This window comes from Lytechinus pictus, chromosome 7 (genome assembly GCF_037042905.1).
Source record: "Lytechinus pictus isolate F3 Inbred chromosome 7, Lp3.0, whole genome shotgun sequence".
NCBI classification, from domain to species: Eukaryota; Metazoa; Echinodermata; class Echinoidea; order Temnopleuroida; family Toxopneustidae; genus Lytechinus; species Lytechinus pictus.
The window spans coordinates 5,944,439-5,965,581 of NC_087251.1; the positions used below are offsets into that span (position 1 = coordinate 5,944,439).

The window sequence follows — 21,143 nt, forward strand, 5'->3', positions numbered from 1 at the left end:
TCTTCCATGCTCTAGTAAGAGGCATCAATCCTCAAGTAATTTTCTTGCCATCTTAGAGAGGAAGCTTAGTTTTTGCTATGATATGTGGTAATATTATGGGTGAACATTCAGGATGCATTTTGAAAATAATATGATGATACATAGAAATTACCACAATATAGGAAGCATCAGAATCAGACTATATAGAGTCAACTTTATTAAAAATCACATTCCGGAAGTTTTTTGTTTCATGAGTGTGTTACATATTTTAAGAGACATTTCTTTTACAATTGAAAGCAGCAGACATTCTAGAGACGGAAGTCCTTGATTTGAGTTTGCCAGTTGTACAGTTTGCTATCTAAATCCCTTTTTACTACCTTACAGCCAAATTCATCCTGATAGTTGATTTGAACAAAGAAGCACTACACAAAATTGAATCAAGCTCAGAACCATAAAGTTATGGAATGATAAATTTGTAAATATGTGCCCAACACATAATATACATGTGAGCGCGCTCATGATCTTGTGCATTCAGTATGTCTCATGTTTCATTATATGATATATAAAAATATTTCATTTTTTATAGATTTGATGTTGAGAGAGCTTGCCATTGAATCACAATAATCATTGAAATTGATTTTGCATGTTCCATGGGACATTCCAGCTGTTATTGCGACTTGTGATGGATACTGCTTTCAGTAGCCAGTGATGATCAGTAGGTAACACGTTTTACACTCTTCATCAATAGCATTTTGACATATGCATCATAATGTACTTTGCGCATGTAGAAAGGGTTGGGGTGTCAGCTTAGAGGGGCTGCAGTAGCGCACGTGTACCTGGGGGCGGAGTTACAATTGGCAGGTGCATAACTTTCAACCAATCATCTAGCAGGGCAAGGTCCTTAGTATGTGGAATGTTCCTAATACTCTGTCTTCTCCATTTTTCTATCTCCTCACACATCCTCATTCTATCTCAACATGTTTCCTGATGACCTTCTTTTGAGCTGGATGAATGTCTGTAATGGAAACATTAATGAGTTTGTGAAACAGAAATCTAAACCTTGCTACAGGTGTAGCTGTGTGTCTCTTGAGAGTTTTCTTGTACGAAGAATAAAGTTAGGCATGATGCAAAAGAAGGTTATTCTGTTTCCATGAAAATTTAAGAAGGAAACGGAGTAGGAAAAAAATTGAATGAAGAGTAAGGAAACTGCAAACATGCCTGGGCTTGAATGTGCTGAATGTTAATGAAGGAACAGTAGGGATTTGGGGGCTATCCATAAAAGGGCATGAAATGAAAAGGGTTTTTTCCCCTCCATCTTTAGTTCAGTGACCGCTGGGGACTGAATGAAAAGAAGTTGTACTCTCAGTGCATGGATGATTGGTCAGAAGTTAGCTGGTTGGATTGCATGTCTAATGACCATGAGTAACCTCGACTAGACACATACAAACAGGCAAAGGTTATTCATCAAGCCCCTTACCTCATTAATGAAGGCACGCTTAGTGTTATTACCCCACAGGATGGTGTGACATTCATTTGCAGTAGAGATAGTTTGACAGTATTGTTGATGTATAATTCAACAAAGAAGTTAAGTTGATAAATCCCACATGTAAGAGATGGTAGTTTTTTATACTGTTTTTAATGGTTCTTATGAAAGCATTTCTGGTTTCACCCCATCTCACTTTCAGAGATGCATGAGCAATCAGTTAAAGGGCTAAGAAATAAAGGGATAAAATTAGAAATTCATGGTATATCTTTGTTTGTCTTTTAACTATACCAAAAGTGACTTTGTGAACTTGTCATTCAGATGAGGAGGATCATAGAAATCATAGCAAGGTTACTTTTTTTTATAGAATTTTATATAATAGACCTAGATTTTATTTTGCATTTCACGATCATTGCATTTGATATGGTGATGATCAAATAAAGCTTTAAAAGCTGAGATTTTCTTCCATATTTTGTGTCTATGTCAGCAAATAAAATGGCATATAAGCTTTCTTTACTGCTATTGTATTTGATGTGAATAGGGCTGAACAGAGTTTTCCTTTTGTAGGTCACCACTTGAACCCCAATCCTGGGAAAAGGTGCCAGGGTTCGAGAACAAACTTTCCTGAAAGCCTTTCAGCGTTTCCCGCATCTTCTTTTGATGACGATAAAGGAAGGATGGTCGGCTCCAACACGCAATGCGTGAATCAGAACATGAGACAAGTCTGGACTTGTCTGCTCACCGTGTGTTTGAGAACATTGATGGTGTTTAGAGGGAAAGCAAAGCCAAGCATTGTAAAGACTTTGGTGTGATCCATTCTCCATCCTTTCCTAGTAGAAATCATTCTCTTCTTGACAAACCTCAGGGAACTAAATCCTTCTAATGTATATTGGCAAGAGAGGAAATATAAACACGGACCCTGGGCAAAGATTTCATATTATTTTCAGGACTGGATTTTTTCCCTTTAATTGAAGGCTGTCATATTGGGCTTCAAGTAGCAACAAAAAGTACCTTGTAAGAACCTCACGAAAACAGGCTTACCAAAAATCAATGATTATTCCTTGTTCGTGAATATAAGAAATATACACAAGTGAAAGCAAATCTCATGCATTTAAAAGCAATTAATGTAATTTCTTACATTTGTGCTTTATTCTTATTCCCAGCTTTCTTTATTAAAAAGTGCAAGAAATAGAAATGTCTTTGTTACCTGGGGTGGTATTGTGGAACACTGTCATAACTTTTGTCATAAATTTTGTCATTTCTCTCCGAGATGTGACACCGCTATGATTGTCACAAATTGGTATTCTGAAGATTGTCTTTTTCCTGTCACATCTCTCTAAGTTCCCGCCCATCTTTTTGGAAGCAAACCAATCAAACTCATCATTAGTTCCCAGTGGGAGCCCTTCTAGCCAATAGGAAGGCCCCGTGGCAGGTAGGGCATATCCCCAATACAGTTGCTGGCATCGCGGAACTACGCGTATATTGATGCGCTTAATTACAAAGAGAGACAGGGAGCTTTGAAGGATTTTAGAGGAGAACTAGAAAAAGAAGGAAAACAGAGAAAAAAGGAGGAATTCATATGTAGGGCCTAACTAATTGTAGCATGAAAAAATAATTTTGAAAATTGTCATGGATGATGAGTAAAACTAATACTACAATATGCTTGACATTTAGTTGGCAGGGTTTCGGGATATTTAGTACAAAAAGATATGACAAAATTTATGACTGCTACCCCCCTGTCATAACTTTTGTCATATCTTTTGCTTGTATAAAAGGATTACACGTATTTAAAGCCGCGTATTTTTGGTGCGCGCTAAAAAGAAGAGACAAAATTTATGACAATTTTTGTGACAAAAGTTATGACATCCACCAGAATACCGATTTTGTCATATCTCTGAGAAAAGATAAAATATGGAGAAAAGACAATGTTCAGAATACCGCCCCTGGAGTTTTTGTCTTAGTACTCAAAGTGCACATAATACCTGGAATTCTTGGTAGAGATTGATTTCATTATTTTTTTATTATTTGTTCCCAGGTTCTGTTGGGGAGAAAGACCGGCAGGTCATTCAACCAAGGAGATATCCTTGATTCAACCCTATTACCTCCTTCATACCAACCCTCCCTGTTCATGATTAAATGTATCCCACATGTAACGTAACATCTTACTTAATTGGATTTGGCATGGTAGAATACATTTACACCTTCTCTTCATCAAGACAACAAATCTTCTGACAAAGTGTTTACTATGTTTTCATATCCTTTTAATTAGGTAATGGACAGTGTGATGGATACATGTATTTCCTCTTTTCAAAAGTGACTTGATTAGTAAAGACATTTAGCTTACTTGGTGCCATGAGAAAGGACCTGATGTTTTGTAAAACTAAATTTTGTCTCAAACTGTCAGGCTTCCAAATAAGATAGGTTATCGGTGAACTAACTGTCCAGTATATTGTATCTATGTTCAAGGGACTTTTAGGTGATTTTGAAAATCACTATTTCATCCATATAGCCTGCAATTTATGTATGTTTTTTTAATGAACTTTCTACTTTACCACAATATTTACCTGGATCTTGCTCTGACTTTGATATTGATACATTTGTTTGTAGAAATCTCGATATGGGATTACACTCAGAGAAAACTATTGCCCTACATGCATAGAATGATTATAATCATAAATTTAACAATATTTGTTATCATCCCATTTAAGTTTATAGCTTCCTTAGGGCTGATAATAGAGAGGATGATGGTTGGTTGTTAGACCTTTTCACATCTAACTTAGATGTAAATCTGAAATTCAGAGTAAAAGGCCAACAACCCACTGCTATGAATCACAACACAGGTCATGTGATGTCAGTTATCTTCTCTTGTCAGTAAATATATTTCTACCCTTTGCTCAGTGACCTATATTCATTGTCTTCCTAAAAGCCTACAGCTGATACTGCAAATTTTGTTTAGGTAAATGACGCAAACGGTGGCAGTGAACCCCACAAAGTTGTCACACTTAAAAAATGCAGTCAGCTGGAAGGAAATGGAGGCTGGATTGAATACAAATGGTGGAATTATTTTCTTTTATTGTGACTGTTTTGCATGAAAGATTATCTGATTTTGTGGGATAGCAGTTTGAGTCATCATCCATTCTCATTTCTGACTTTTTCCTCAACATTTTGAGTTTTAATTTCTTCTTTCTGTTTCCATCCTTTGGTTTGATATGTTTTCTAATCACTTTCAAACAAAAATGTGTTCACATTAAGAAAAAATAACAGTGATTTGTAAAAAGAAATAAAAATGGTGTAAGGTTGTCAGGTCTTACTTTGGATAGTTAGTTATACAATTTTTCAAAAAAAAATAAATTTTTATTATTACTATTAATTAAAATGCCCATTTGTTCTTTTTAAAAAGGACATGACAGAAGGTATGTTTGTGAATTTACTACATTTTGAATAAGTGTGTTTTGAGGGTAGATTTAAATTCATTTATTATTTGATACTTCAGTTTTGGAGGCTATTCAATAAAACTGGTATGGCATGAGATATGTGATCAGTAGTTCTTTATTTTTACTGAACAGAAAGCATTTTCACAAAGAAAATAACATTGAAATTATAAAAATAATCTATTTCCCCAGAATAGGAAGAACTTTGTAATAGAATCAATATAATTCTGTCTTTATGGTAATTGATTTGGCCCTGATATATGAAGTTCAAATAAAAATCAGATTTTTATCTTTCTTGTTTTTGACTGAAATTCCTTCAATCACTTTTTTGGTCATTCATTATATTGCATTCATTTTCATCTCGCATTCTCTCAGATGGATGATGTCACCTCTATTTTTAGAACCTTAGGGTTTGTGAGCCCTTCTCCCCTATTCTCATATTTTATTTTCTGTTTGTTCAGTCGATGACACCCTTTAGTAATTCCATTTTTCCCTGCCGGATGCACCACGCTTTCAATTAAATGCTCTTTAGAGCCGTGCCATGACACAGTCATTGGATGAAACATGACACCCATGAACAAAGTATGATGGGTAATAGTAACACCCATCTCCTCTTCCCTACCATGCATTAGTCAATACTATTAACCTCTTGATTGCTAATTACTATTGTCTTCATTTCATTGCAGTCTGAACTGTGGGTAATGAGCACATGATCTGTTGTGCCATGTTTGACGTTTCTCCCTCAGGCCATGTTATTCCATACACCAACCTGTCAGTCAGATACCAAGCAATTCCCTGAATCATCCCAATTTATGCATTAGTCATGTGAAGATTAATATCATTGTCACACAATTAAAAGGAAGGGACTTTCCTTTGTCCATTATTTGAAACTAATTTACATATTTTATTAATTCTACTAAGTATTCATTTTAGCAGTAACATTCTATTCTATATATTCCTTTATCGTTGAAGGACATTAGTTTGATTTGGTTTGATTTGATCGAAAAACGAAAGCCGTACTTGACATTGTACAAAAATAGAAAGAAATGAAAGAAAATATAAGCACATAAAGATGGATCACTGTTCTTCGTAGATGTTCTGGATGCATGCCTTGTATTTATTTAAGGAATAAAAAAAAAAGGGGGAAGTAGAAAGAAAAAGAAAGTGTATGGAAAGGGATAGCTTAATTGTGCTATATATGATCATCTATATAGAGTCTTTTAGTGATACATTAAAAACTGTAAAAAAAATAGTCATTTGGAATAAAAAAAATGCATATCTTAGTCTGCGTCAATTGCCTGTGCAGTATCAGAGCATATCCCTAAAAGGACAAAAATCCGATGAATATCCCATAAGCTCCTGTACAAAATTTGCTGTTGAATATGAGACCTGCGAATGCGTGAAATATGCAACACGTACAGCAATGCGCAACGTGTACATCAATGCGATACGCAGCATAGCACAATTACGCTCAATGACATCATAATGAACTACATGTAAGTCGCATGTCAACGACCAAATTTGATCCTATGAAGTGATGATGCCAAAATGTGATAAGTGATATATCTTGTTAAATTAAATTTCTCCCTCTTTTTTTTTTTGGGGGGGGGTGGGATAGATGATAATAAATATATTGGATGGCTCTATTTCATGAAATACCAGAAATATTCCACTCATTAGGGCCAAATATTTTCCCAAACTCTTAGAATATTTCTGGATTTCCATTCTGAGCCATCCTTTATAATATAAATATCTGTATGTTCAGTTTTATTAATTTTATAATCAAACTTTTTGTTGGATCATCTCCCCCCCCCCCCCTCCATCAGATTTCCCTCTGACGTCATACCTTGTAGCGTATGATTGTCTTAAAGTACTCAATTATTTACCCTTCCCTATTTTTTTCTAACTTTCCCCTCTTGTATTTTTATGTGAACAACCTTTCAACCAATAGCCCCCAATCAGCTCCTCCTTTTACGCCTACATCTCTTCTTATATTTCTGTTGCTCTCTCTTCTCTCTCCCATTCCTCACCCCCTCCCTTTCTTTCCAAGACATTTTCTCCTGATTTCGTGATTCTTTTCATTCATATAAGACATAAGAACCATGAGAAATCTGTATTATTCATTCATTGGGGCCATCAAAAGTCAATGACATATGTATGCATGTGAAGAAAACAACTTATGCTGTAAAATTCAAACATTATCTGTCCCAATTCTGGTTGAGTGTATTTGATTTATAACAATTTGAATAAAAGTAGTCCAGTAAAATTGATATATTTCCTTTTTAAGCCAAATTAAAACTGCAGAGAAATAATGTTGCACTATTGCTGTTGATAGAGAAGAAATTTCAAATAGATTGGAGATCGTAAACGAATCTGTCAAGCTCCACTTTTTTCTGCTGTTCCAATAGTTATTGTGTCACTGCCTGAAGGATATATGTGACATACATTCCCCCTCTTCATGTTTAGTTATTACTGGAGATATGGTGAGGTATTATGATTTATTCAGTGATTAAAAAGGAAATCATATGATATTTATGCCTGATTTTGAGTGCTAGATAGTTAATGAAAATGGCATATATTAATTTTAAAAGCAGCGGGGGAAGGTCTGATTTACTGCAAATAACCTCATTTTCTTTCCTTGTAGAAACATCTCAATGAGGCCCCACTATAAGAATACCATAATATCAAAGAAACGTTTGTTTCAAATTATTTTTCAAAAAACAAGATTCAGCACCAGGGCCATGGGAATGATTCTTTTGCTGGGGGTACTAAAGTAAATTTGATAAGCAAAACAAAAAAAAAAGAAAAAAAGGGAGTTTCAATACAAAATTGAGGTCGTTTTGGTCACAAGAAATTTGACAAGCAAAAAAAATAAATAAATAAGATAGATATATGCACATGTAATGCCAAGTAATAGGCCATATGCCTTGATTCACCCATGTGATAGGTCCATGATTCACCATATGACCCCAGACATACAATTTGTTATCTTTCATTTTAATGATTGTTCCTCTATCTTTTGTTTCTCTTTCTTGTAGGTACTTCTTGGTCTCCCGTTTGGACAAGAAATTGACATATGGTCTCTTGGCTGCATCTTAGCTGAGGTACGGTTTGAAAATAAAATATAAGAAATTCATGCTGTCATTTTACAAATTAATCATTTGGTAAACATCCTTTGAAGATAATTCTTTAAATTTGAATTGCATTGGGTTGAGTGGGATTCTAACCAGCCTATTCCATGCTACTAACTTCTTGATACAAAACTCAGTAGAGTTTGATAATTTTTCTAATTTGTTGAAATGCAGTTCAGCAATGATTGGAGCTGTGCTGTGGTGTTAAAAATATTGGCATTGGTGAACAGTTAGTCTGTGGAACCATTAAGTAAATTGGTTGGAAAAAATAAAGAAAAGCTGCATAATGTCTATAGAAGCTACATCCCACCTTCAATCATTCATAGTCTGTATTGATGTGTACAGTAATAGAAAAAACACCCTCTTAGCTCATTAAAGTATGTCCACATTGAATTAATGAGACTATTGCATAATTGCTGCTTTTTTCCAATTTCTGCCATATCCTTGATTCATTTAAGTAGCTAGCTCACCAAGTAATCTTAGGCCAGTACCGTATAGCTTAGCTATTGATCATACAGTTGCCTTTGCAATTGATTTTAATGAGTGATTGAACCTAATGATCAATGAAGTGTTCTTCCACCAATCAGCAAGCTTTGTTCCGATGAGTCTATTTTTGTAAGTGGTTCATTCTATTTCCTTCTTCATCATAGCTTTACCTAGGGAAGCCCCTATTCTGGGCCAAGCAGAAGAAAGAGCTTTTGAGCCAGATGACATCACTGTTTGGTCCACTCCCAACTAAAGTCTACCAGAGGGCCAAGTTCTTCACTCAATTCAAGGAAGCAGTCGGACAACCCCTGTCATTCATGGGTATGCTATACATGTCCTGAGGAGATTCTAAACTTTGTTCCAAAAGAAACTTATCAAACTTCACATGCCCACTACACAAATTCCACTCAGTCAAAGTGAACAAAATTTTGACACAGGCTAGCTTTAATAATCTTTTCTAAGCACATGTCAATGATTAAGAGATTGGTATAATAATAAAGAAACTGTAGCCCCTCATATCAATTGGTTCCTGAATCCAAAGTCACAAAATGGCAAAAGAAAGACTAGTGAAAATGAGATGGGATGAAACCAAATAGTCGTTCTTTGCTTAACTGATATTGAGTCCATTTGTGCATTATGCTTCTCTGACCTCAATAGATAATTTTAACTTCCTGTAACTTCTTAGTTTTTGTAGCAATCAATTAAACATGCCAATGGTCATACTGTAACTTTAATAAACTAGTAAGTTTGTTTGATCCGATCTCATTCCCATCTCATTCTAACCCCAAACTTCTCAGGTCTTGGATGACCTACTAATGTAATAGATTGCAAAGTAACCATTGATTACCAAAGGAAATTAATTAGGGATATACCCTGCTCACTTAAAACTAAAAAACAATAACAACAAAACAAAATAAAATGCAGCTCTGAAAATTTTCCATGATCATGATCTAAACCACTCTGAAATAAAATCTTGTTAATCTTTGGGAAAAAAAATCATCTCCTTTTTTAATGTATTTTTAAAGTAAGCTTGCATGTAAGCCAAAATATGATTATGATATAAATGGTTTTAAAGAGATTTAAAGCCCAATGTGTGGTTTATATTCATTTTGACAAGCTCCTGTCATTACTATTACCACTACCGTAACCACCATCACAAACCACAAACATTTTCATGCCTACCCTTGTGGTCACACTGACAGTTTCTGATTTAAGTAGATAACATAATCAATTACATACTTTATCAGTCAATAGTTGATGAAATAATATGATAACCTACAAAATTTCCTGCTGGTATTGGTTTCTTAATACAGTTGAAAAAGAATTGTTATTTAAATGGCAATTGAAGATGTATGCCTCGTAAGGCATCTTCTCCTTTCCACATATTTAACCCGCCCCCTTTTTTTTCTTAGCTGTTGCACATTTCATTTTAAGTATACAGTGTGTATCAAAAAAAGTTTACACTTAGAAAAAATCCTGTAAAATTATACATTTGGAATATCCTGAAGATTTTTCCATATTTTAACATTGGTACAGATCCATTTAAGCAAATGATGATATAACTGTCTAAAAATATTTCCGCTTGAGTGAGCACCACTTACTTTTGAAAAGTTAGTGAAAAATGATTTGCGCAGAACTTTGAAATAGTTATGTGAATAAAAGTAGACCTTAATCATTAAGAAAACATGGAATTTAGCTAGTAAAACTGATTTGAAGATATCTTTTACCTTTTTAGAACTTGTTTCCTTGCCCAAAACACTTCGAAGAGTGCAAAGCGCCCTACCCCACTCCCCCACACACCGAAATATATGAGAAATGTTTCACAGGGTAAGTTTGATTTCGCCCTTTCCCATTGACACAGCGTGAAAACAAGCATTTCTGCGCAAACAGATTTCTGCGAGCTTGACGAAAATGGACAGTGCTCACTCAAGTGTAACATTCTGTCAAAACTTTTACTTTCATTGGATAGATGAGACCCAAACCCAAGAATATATGTGAAAAATTACCCACATGTTGTATATTATTTAATTCCAAGGGCTTTTTCAAAGTATAAACTTTTTTTTTTAAAGCAATGTATAGTAAAATTGCAGCTCTACACCTACTCCAGGATATTGCCATGTGTTATCAAGAAAGAACAAGTTCAGATTGTCGTACCCTTTTTCAGATTTTTTTATCACTCTTTCTCATTTTGTGATTTAAGATTTCCGCATTTTAATCAAGGGTCAAATTATTCCAGAGGCCACTGTAGATGATATTGGCAATAGAAGCACATTACCTTTTATATTACAGAATGAAATGTCTGACTGATTGCTAGTTTTCTTCTTATCTGATGAGAAATTTTTCATGTGAATGAAGAAAAAAAAAGTGCCTATGTGTTTTCCTGGAAAAAGGGAAATGAAAGGGAAACTACAATTCTTGCTTGTTTAAAAACCGTACACATCAAAGTATAGCATTGTTAATGACCATTTTTCTTCATCAGAATTTCATAAGAACAAAAAAACTTTTTTTTTTTCATTCTTACCTCTAGGGTTTTAATCTCATTGATGCATATAAAGCTGGCACAAATTGGCACATACTCTACAAAGTAAATCAGCTGTTTGTCTCTCCAGAGAGAAACAGGTTCAATAAACTGTGGGATCCAAGTAGGAGATGTTTCATGAAGCAAATACCCAGTAATGCATGACTTTATGAAGGACAAATATGAAGTGCCAAAATATAAACTCAATATTCTTTTGATTTGTGAAGATGTATTTCAGATCTTCTAATGATTATATTACAATTCTGCAATTGATATTTTGATTATAATAGTTTTGTAAATGATAATTTTATCAGCATAATTCAACCTAAGCTAATGTGATTCAAACTGATTGAAAAATCTTCCCTGGCTTATCATAGTCTCCAGTTATTCATATAGTCATGTGTAACTCTACAAACAGATTTATGAAAAAGCTCCCCTCCAAGAATAGAATATAAAAGTTAGAAAATGATTTTTTTTGTGAATAACACACCAACATTTCAAGTGGTTTAGCAAACATGTTCCAACATGTTCTCTGCAAAGCTTCTCATTTCTCAAATGGCTTCTTTGCAGAGCTAATGAATTTACTTGAATTTAAAGTAGTATTAATGATTTTTCCTAATGCAATAAGGGATCTGCCTGGTTTTGAGGGTGAAGTATGTATTTTTTTTTTGTTAGTTTGTCAGTTCAGTAAGTAAAAATGCTAATTTTAATTAATTTTGGGTGTACACTTTTTTTAAGGTGGGGTAAGAAAAGGGGTATTCAAGTGTTCTGATTCTGAATTCCCATTCACCTTTAATGAAGAAGAATGTTTTTTTTTCACTGTATAGGAAATACAAAATTTTAAGTACAGCTTCTTGGATACTGATTATATTTTTCATGAAAGACACCGACCACATATCCTTTCACTTTTGATATTTGAGAAAACCCTATTTCATGTCCTGATGAAAAGTTGTTCTTCAAATGGCAGAAATATTAAACGGGAGTAGATTTACGAGTGAATTCTATCAATCAAATTCTCAAGGGAATGTGAAATTTATCATGTCTGGTAGTAAATTACAATCTTTATGAGCTAGATTTACACATAAGTCAATGTAAATTATAAAATTGATCCAATTTGTTATTCTTGATCATACAAGCATGTCTTCTTTCACCCAATAGCTCAATTATTAACCCATAAATTACCTTGCATGCTTGAATGCCTTCACAAGCACATCCCCAGAAGATTAAGAGAGAAAAAAAGTGAGCATGGTGTAATATAATCCATAAGCTCTCCTCTTATTTTCCCATCCCATAAAACAATATATTTGCCGAACATTGTTGCTTCTGGAATCTTCACAGGAGAAATATGAAACCATTAATGAAACACTCCTACTCAAACATCATGCATCATTGGTTGAAGCTGTACTGCAATTTGATATAAGAGCACCGATGTATGATTTAAAATACATTGTTCATATGGATCAATTTCCATTCTCATGTTTCCATCTATCATTTATGTCTAATAATAAGACTTTGAGATTTATGAATTTCCCATTAGCTGTAAAATTTACAAATGCAGGAAGATACTTTTTCACAAATGAATATTGAACACTTCTCTGGCTCGAGGCCAAGATTGTATTCAAAGGTGAAAATTGACAGAATATTACATGTTACTATGAGCAAAGTACTTTACGATGATGTAACATTGAGGATAAAAATCTCATATTATATTTAATGTGTATTTTTTATCATTGTTCCTTCAATTTGTAAGAATATTATAGATGACAAAAATTTGTTCTTTTTTATTTTGTCTATCCTGCAGATCGTTTCTCTAAGTTTGGAAGCAAGTTAGACTGCAATGATTTTAAGTTTGTTTCTTTTCTGCAAGGCATGTTGACCTTTGACCCAAGTGAGTACAGTATTGCAAGACTATATGGGCTGTTTCACAAAGCTGTTCACAGAGTTACCAAGAGCTTACAAACAATTGGAATATGGCCAACCACATGGGCCTCTTAGCCATTTTTAATTGCTTTCGCCAAAGTTTGAAACATGTTGATGTCTATAATATTAACACTCATTGTGAGTATAAGACATATTAGTTGTGACTGTTAAGATGAGATCATAAGAAAAACTGACATTAAGTCATTTTTGTCTCGCCCACCAGAGATGAAGGCGAGACTTAGGGATCCAAATGTCGTCCATCCGTCCGTTACACGCATTTTGACACATAACTCCGCAACTGTAAGTCACTTTTTAACCAAACTTGGATGGTAGATGTACTTAGGGGACCTGCATGTTATGCTGCAGTCGGAGGTCACGTGGTAAGGTCAAAGGTCATTTTCAGGTCAACGTTAAAGTTTACATGCAAGACTCTCTTATGACCTACAACTCTGCAACCGTAAGTCACTTTTCAACCAAACTGAGATGGTAGATGTAATTCGGGACCTGCATGTTATGCTGCAGTCGGAGGTCACATGGTAAGGTCAAAAAGGTCATTTTCAGGTCAACGTTAAAGTTTACATGCAAGACTCTTATGACACATAACTCTGCAAACCATAAGTCACTTTTCAATAAAACTTGAATGGAAGATGTACTTAGGGGACCTGCATGTTATGCTGCAGTCGGAGGTCGCATGGTAAGGTCAAAGGTCATTTTTAGGTCAACATTAAAGTTTGCATGCAAGACTCTCTTATGACACAAAACTCCGCATCTTTAAGTCAATTTCAAATCAAACTTGGGTTGTAGCTGTACTTAAGAGACCTGCATTGTGTTTGGAGGTCACATGGTAAGGTCAAAGGTTATTTTGAGGTCAACATTAAAGTTTACACGCAAGACTCTTACGACAATTGTTATTCCATCCCAGTCATTTCACAATGAAGTTTTGATACAATTCTGTTGCGTGCCCTTGCAAATCGCGATATTTCTGGTCATTTTCACAAGTGGGCGAAACACAACATCGCTTATGCCTTGTTTAACTCAAGGGAAACTTTGGACTCAAATTTAGCACTCCATATTTTAGTTGTTCATAAAGTAACATTGAATTCTATGAACAGCTTATGAAATAGCCCCAGAAACCCTTGCAATGCTAATCAAATTTTGCATTTTATCAGTTTGTTAGGTAAGAAATGACTGAAATGGCATTGTCAGAAGACTAATGTAATCACTATATCCGATGCAAATATTCACAGCTGAATGATATGTGCCGTATAAGCTGAAACAACAACGATATCCTCTGCAAAATAAAATGCCATTTCATACCCCCTAGCATTAAGTGTCTAATCCCAAAACAGTAAATATGTTCAAGTTAAATGCTTTTCTCTTTTGGGGGGGGGGGGGGTAATTTCCAACCAAAAATAACTGTATAAAATTAATAAGTATTATATTTTCTATTGGAAATAAAATAAGATTTGAAATTTGAAAAACTTAAATGCATGCATTTTCATGTGAAGTGCATGTGACTTCCTGCACAGAAAGCTTAGATTTTAAAATTTTGGTGATTCCCAAGGAATTGAGTTATCTTTGGCATATTTTAGTCACCATAACCACTTTGAAACATTTTCTTCTGCGATTCAGCCTCATGATCAGAACCTTATCCTTTAATCTCAACTTCAGACAAAATAATGGAGCTTTATGACTCCATTTCATTTGTATATGAAAGTTTGCATAACTTGTAATTACTTTTGTACCTTGGATTCAGAACTCATTATAAGTTTAGGGAAAAAAAGTTTACTTAATCTGTTGTGATAGGATGTGATTAACTAAAAAGCCTCATAATATATTAGAAGAAGTCTTGTTTTTTGTCACATTTAATAAAAATATATAAGAAATGAAACATGCTTCCAGTTTTGTTTGCATTATTCTAATACCTGAATATTTATTGGTTGACTCAAACCTGAAACTTTAGGAGAAGGTTATTATCGAAAGAAAATTCTCTTTAATTGTAGAGATTTAGAAACCAGCATTTTTTATGGTTTATATCATAAAGATGTAGAAGGAAAAAAATTTAACTAATGCATTTTATATCCATTGAGCTAAATAGATGGATCACACTTAAAGGATTCCATACGCTTTTTTGCAGTATATTAGGATGGCAGGAAAAGCTGAGCAAAATCAAAGAAAAAAAAAACCCTTTCATTTCTTGATTTTATTTGATGTAACTTTCGTGTGCAGGAATAGCAATATACCACCTAAATTGTGTGTAAAAACTTTTTTTGTTGAAAATTAAACTTCTTGAGAAGTTACAGTTAACAACTTAAATTTTGAATGATTTCTGTTATTGAATCATATTCAAATAATATGCTTTGATCATTTTGTGTTTTTGTATATTTTCCCGGGTGTGAAAATTATAAGACCTTCAAATTTCATGTGAATATGTAATTTTCAATTTTTCTTTGCGCAAAGTCCAAAATATTTTCTTAATTTTGTAATCAAAGGTGAGCGTATGTCTGTATCGGAAGCTATTCAACATCCATTCATGGGACCTGAGTTAGCCATCAGATATGTACTTCCATTCAAAATAAATGGTAAGATTATATGTCTGTATTGTTTGTTTTCTTCCAAGATCAATGTCTTAGAAGTCAATAAAACCCTTGAAACCATATTGTAAATAACAAATTAAAGGAACAGATCAATCAAAGTTTGAGAAAAATCCAGTAAGTAATATGAAAGTTATGATAATGTGAATGTTAAGCTATGGACATTCTCCTGATTCAGCCAATATTTAGGGAATATTGGATCATGGACCTATTACAAATGGACATTCAACGAGAGCATTTTACGGCCACCACCTGTTTCCAGCTGTCAAAATTGCTGTCACACAGTTAACTTTCTCTTTGCGTTTTTTTAGACGAGCGCCCGGGGCGGTTGTTTACTCAATCCCTTCTCGGACCATGACAGTCACCGCTCGATCTCTGGCCCTCTTTTGACCAGATGCAGTCATGTAAGCTCGATTGCTGCGATCAGGGAAAGTCCCTGCATTACCTATAATGCAATGCGCAATTTATTTCTGGTTTTCAATACATTTTTTCATGCTGTCAATATTATGCAATTGTCGTCTGATCATCAGAAAAAAATCCTATTAAATTTCGCCAATCCTCTAGAATTTTACGCCTTAATGAAAATCAACTTCTGACCGAAGGTAAGCGCGACTATCGACATCAATACTGTCTGAAAAATATGCATTTTTATGTTTTTCCGCACATTTCTCCGTCGAATTTTAACTGCTTTTTTGCTGTAGATATACTGATCTGCACGGTGATGTCAATGCATTTTGTGAGCGGTTGTTAGCGATGTACGTAAAAAATATGTTTATGCATGCCTGTTTTCTTGTTTTTCTGCAATCATTTTCATAGCGCTAACGTTCGCTGCTGTGTGTTGCTTTTGATAAAGTGAACGAACAACATCGCAATGTGTAGGAGCAGCGCACAATTGATTTCCGCTGTCCATCATTGACCGTGTTTTACGAGCGGCTTGAAGGGCGTCAGCTGCCAGCACTCTGTTTATAAAAGGATTAGCGGTGACGGTCTTCGGCTGAAAGGAGGGGATTCATTGATTGTCCATTTGTAATAGGTCCATGATTGGATGGCCTTGAAAGGGATGCGTACAAATATTGTATTATTGTACAATCCAATATTGTTCTTCAGCGAGTAACAATATTTCTACGCATCCCACGAAAATTGGTCATCCAATATTATTAATATTATTTAGATGCCCCCACAAAGCTAAACATAGATTAAAAAAGCAAAAACATTGTTTTTGCTCACCATTTTATGTCAATCCTGTAAATCATGAGCATGGCAATGACTGAGTATTGTCATTTTTTAAAGAAATCTCTGTAAAGATGCGCTCGCGTATAGTGCAAGCGCATTTTTAATTAATAAATTGATGCAATCTCGCTCCTTTTCCACACCTGGCAGCTAATACGCAATGCGCGATAGCTCAGTTGGTAGAGCGGGGGACTCGTATTCCGGTGACCCGGGTTCGATTCCCACTTGGTGCGCTAGTGCCCTTTGGTAAGGCATTAATCCTCAGTACCAGGTCCTTCGGAGGGGACCTTAAGCCGTCGGTCCTCTGGTTGCTTGCTTACAAGCATTCATGCTTTCTTAGCAATCAGGTAAAAAAATCACCACCAATATTACTTTGCAATAGCTTCATGTGCACAATCATTCATTAACTAATGATAATCTTATGGGCGGGGCAAAATATTAATTTAATCCAATATGGAAAATATTGGATGGTTTTCATAGGCCTACACATTAAAAATCAGTTTTAATATTTTGTCTTGAAACAACCTGGCAAGACATCAAAAAATATCTGCGCCTCTAAAACCCTACATCTAAATAACAATATGTGATGCCACACATGAACAAATTTCCATTCTCCTTGTGTACGTAATTCACTTTAAATCAACAGTTTTATAAAGTATCCATACATCAGGGACATTTCTGAGTTGTGATGAATTTGAATCAAACTTGTATTGCTGTTGATTTATATTTTTGTATTTAAGAGACAGGTATAAGATCTATCGCAATGTAGTTGTTTCATAAAGTATGTAATGGACAGTGGCAAGGGGAGAGAGTCTTTCGTGGGGAGATTTCCATAAAATTTCTTAATGCTTGTCAAATAGTTCTCAAACTTTGATTGCTCTTAATCTTGGATTTTTCTATTTTCACACAAGTTAACTTGTTTCAAGGGTTCAATTTTCTTTTTAACCACTATTCATTCTTTCTTTCTCTTCTTTCTTTCATTCATTATCATCTGTCTGTCTATCTATCCTCATCCTCTCCATCCCATCATTTCTTTTTATTTGTATCTTCTTGATACCTTTTCATTGTCTTTTCCCCATTCTTGTACTTTCCCACCTTTTGTCACTTTTTGAAGCTGTTATTAATTCTTTATAGTTGTTTACACTTTTGTGCATGTTATTCATGCCACTGCCCACTACTTGGCTACCCTTCAGAATACTCATTTTTGTTGAATGTGGTAATTTTAAGGCAAAAAAGTAAAACCCAGATATGAACTGCTTATTTTGTTGTTTACAATTCTCATTGTGACAGCAAGTCCTCTATTTTCTGTTTGCTTTGTTTTTTTTATTTCATATTTACTTGGAACTGTAGCTTGCTTGAAGAAAAGCATTTAGTTGCATTTTCATACATATGATTGTTAGTATTTTCATTAAACAATGAAATGCTGTTTTTACTATTTTCTATTTTTTTGATCCAGTTTTTTTGTACATTACTGGTATAACCATTGTATCTTTTTAATTTTGTGTATATGAATTGTTTGTCAGTCTCATTCAGATATATTTATAAGACAGATCGTGTCACTTATGGTTAGAAAGAAAAAAGATTGGCACTATATCCTTCAAGTAAAAGAAAAAAAAACTATTAAAAACTGCATGGCATCATAGTAATCTCATTATGATGCCATGAGACACATTACATGCTTCCTTGAGCTTGTTCACAGAAGTTATAGCTAAATATTTGTGCTTATTTTTTTAACAAATTTAAATGGATCACACTTAGTTGTAGTTAGGTAACAAAAGTCTTCTGACTGTGTAACAGTCTTTGTTTCCTCATATCTAATTCACTGTGCTTAAAAAATATTACTTAACATTGGTGCACCCTGTTGGTCAAGCCTTTGATGTTTATTTTAGACTAGATTTTTATTTGTAGGTCTAGAAGTTCATTCAGGCAAAATTAAGATTCTGTGTTCATAATAGATAAATTATGTGTGAACAAAAGAAAAGAATAGGCATCCTGCTTTTGTTTTTTTGTTTGTCGAAGCATTTCACGATCTTCTACAAAATTATCTAATGTATTCTGTCTAAGATTTAACTTCTTGTCATGATCTTAGACTTTGGTTATTTTAGATTGGATAGTGGACAGGTTTTAAAGGGGAAAATGGGAAATGTTCATTATCATCTATATGGAGTGTTTTAGCAATACATAAAAAAACATGTATTATGGTCTGCATCAATTGCCTGTTCAATACAAGAGCGTATCCCTAAAAGGACCGAAATCCGACGAATATCCTATAGGCTCCTGTACAAAACTTGCCGTTGAATATGAGACCGCATTCAACAGTCTAGTTTGCATGTGTGAATACTTTAAACATACAATGCATACAACAATGAAAGTAATGTGATGTGCAGCATAGAACACAATGACTCTCAATGACGTCATAATGAACTACATGTAAGTCGCATGTCAACGACCAAATTTGATCTTCCGAAGCGATGATGCCATATGTGATAATTGATGGCTTTATAAATCAAATTCCTTCCTTTTTAGGGGGGAGGATGGATGGTAATGATTGTATTATAAAACTTTTTTTATTGGAATACCAGAAATGTTCCACTCGTTAGGGCCAATATTCCACTCATATGAGATTCGTGGAATATTTGCCCAAACTCTTGGAATATTTCTGGTATTCCATTCTGAGTCATCCAATGTAATATAATTATCTTTCAATTACCAAAATGAATTAGTCTATTGAACAAAATAGAAAAAATGTTTAAGTAAACAATGTTTCATTATTGAGCTATTCCTCCCAACAAATAGTGCTTAAGGAACACTTCATTATCCTTTTTAGCACAAATTTTTAGGAAATATAATTTCTAGCACATTTTTTTAATTTCTAGAGCTACACGTAAGGAAATCAGCCAAGATATAATTAACAAAACTTGGTTTTGACTTTTTGCTAAGTCCTTTGTCCTAGATGGTCTGTTACTTCTCTATATTCAGAACTTGGGCTAATATATATATATATATATGTATATATATATAGCCTACTGTCATTCAGTAAGTTATGAGGCAATATGGCCAATCAATATCATTGAAAAACATATTTATTTTCTCAATTTTTCTGATTGTGCATTTGTTGGTTTTTTGCAATCAATAGTGTCATATATTGCCCGTTAACTTGCCGAACAACGATATGCTCTTCCTTTGTATCCTAAGGGAGAAGCCTGCCTTCGTACTGGCAAAGATAGATTGATGAAATTTAGGGAGATCATTTGGAGTGTTTGATTATCTGAGATGCTTTAATTGACACATGATAGACATGACTAGAAGATGAAGCAAGGAGGAGATACCCACAAAACCATGACAGACCCTTACAAATCCACTTATCGTCAAAACCCCAAAGCGGGATCGATATCCCACAATACTTGGTCTACCGGAAACAGGTGACTTATTTGTCTTCCATAATTGGCGATCTCTAAAAGTGCTAGCATGGGATCGGATTCTCCGCAGAGCTGGCTCGCGATGCAACCCGAGGCAAATTGACACTTGAATTGGATGGGGAAGAAGGAAAGTATTCTCCCGTTGATAATGGAACTCGATAGTACAGTGGGGCAGCTTGTTATGACTTCTATCAGTCATCTTCTATAGTCCCACTCTCATGATGCGTTCCAATGCGTTGTTTCCTTGTTTCCGTTGTGGTGATGATGTGTGGGGAATTAATTTTCCCTGACAGCTCCTCTCTGTAGGTGGATGGCGGAAAGTGCAAAATGTCGGGTATCGCCCCACTGTATGAAAACATGGTTAGGATAGCCCAAGGGGTTTCTCTTCTTTCCACTTCCTCCCTCTCTAGTTAAGGTTTAGGTGAACATAGTCGAGCAGGTGTTACATTAGATGTAACACGTTCTTCTCAAGACAGATGTCGATATTCGGTAACGTGACACTCCAAACGAGACTGTACAAATCATTGAAGGTAACCAAGCGTGTTAGTCCTTCAGGTCATTGCCCTGCAGCGCCGCTTCTTATGAGGCCCGACAACTAGCTCTGCACTTTTACCAGTGCTTTTCTATTGTATGGTGGATATAAATGATTGCTGTTCATGTAAGAATACTTAATCTACATATATTTCTTTCAAAACAACAAAATTTATAATTCAGTCATTTTAAAAGCATTGAAAGTAAACCTGCAATGACACAAAGTTTCGAAAGTTTTGTGGCATTTTATTTTTTTTTCAAATTGAATTTATCTTATGATTTGAGATACCAAGAAAATATGCTTATTTAATCTATTCAGCAAGAAATGCTAGATTTATTAATGAACGTTCATCTTTTTTCCTATTATTCACATCAGCCTATATTTTTCAGTAAGTTATATCTCACTTTCATTTATTGAGAT

At 34.6% G+C, this 21,143-nt stretch overlaps 1 protein-coding gene across 1 annotated transcript; it reads left to right on the top strand.

Annotated features, from left to right (window-relative positions):
• Positions 1-4,865: 4,865 nt before the first annotated feature.
• LOC129264038 (dual specificity tyrosine-phosphorylation-regulated kinase 2-like) lies at positions 4,866-18,375 on the top strand. Its single transcript, XM_064101343.1, has 6 exons — positions 4,866-4,875; positions 7,360-7,376; positions 7,932-7,997; positions 8,675-8,831; positions 12,830-12,916; positions 15,441-18,375. The coding sequence occupies exons 1-6, from the start codon at positions 4,866-4,868 to the stop codon at positions 15,611-15,613; spliced, it is 510 nt and encodes a 169-aa protein (XP_063957413.1). The 3' UTR covers positions 15,614-18,375.
• The last annotated feature ends 2,768 nt before the right edge of the window (positions 18,376-21,143 follow it).

What these genes read in the sequence shown, in the direction of transcription:
- LOC129264038 (XM_064101343.1), top strand. An exon ending in TTGGCTGCATCTTAGCTGAG is followed by an intron (nt 7,998 to 8,674) that starts GTACGGTTTGAA and finishes TCTTCATCATAG; the next exon opens with CTTTACCTAGGGAAGCCCCT. An exon ending in CATGTTGACCTTTGACCCAA is followed by an intron (nt 12,917 to 15,440) that starts GTGAGTACAGTA and finishes TTGTAATCAAAG; the next exon opens with GTGAGCGTATGTCTGTATCG.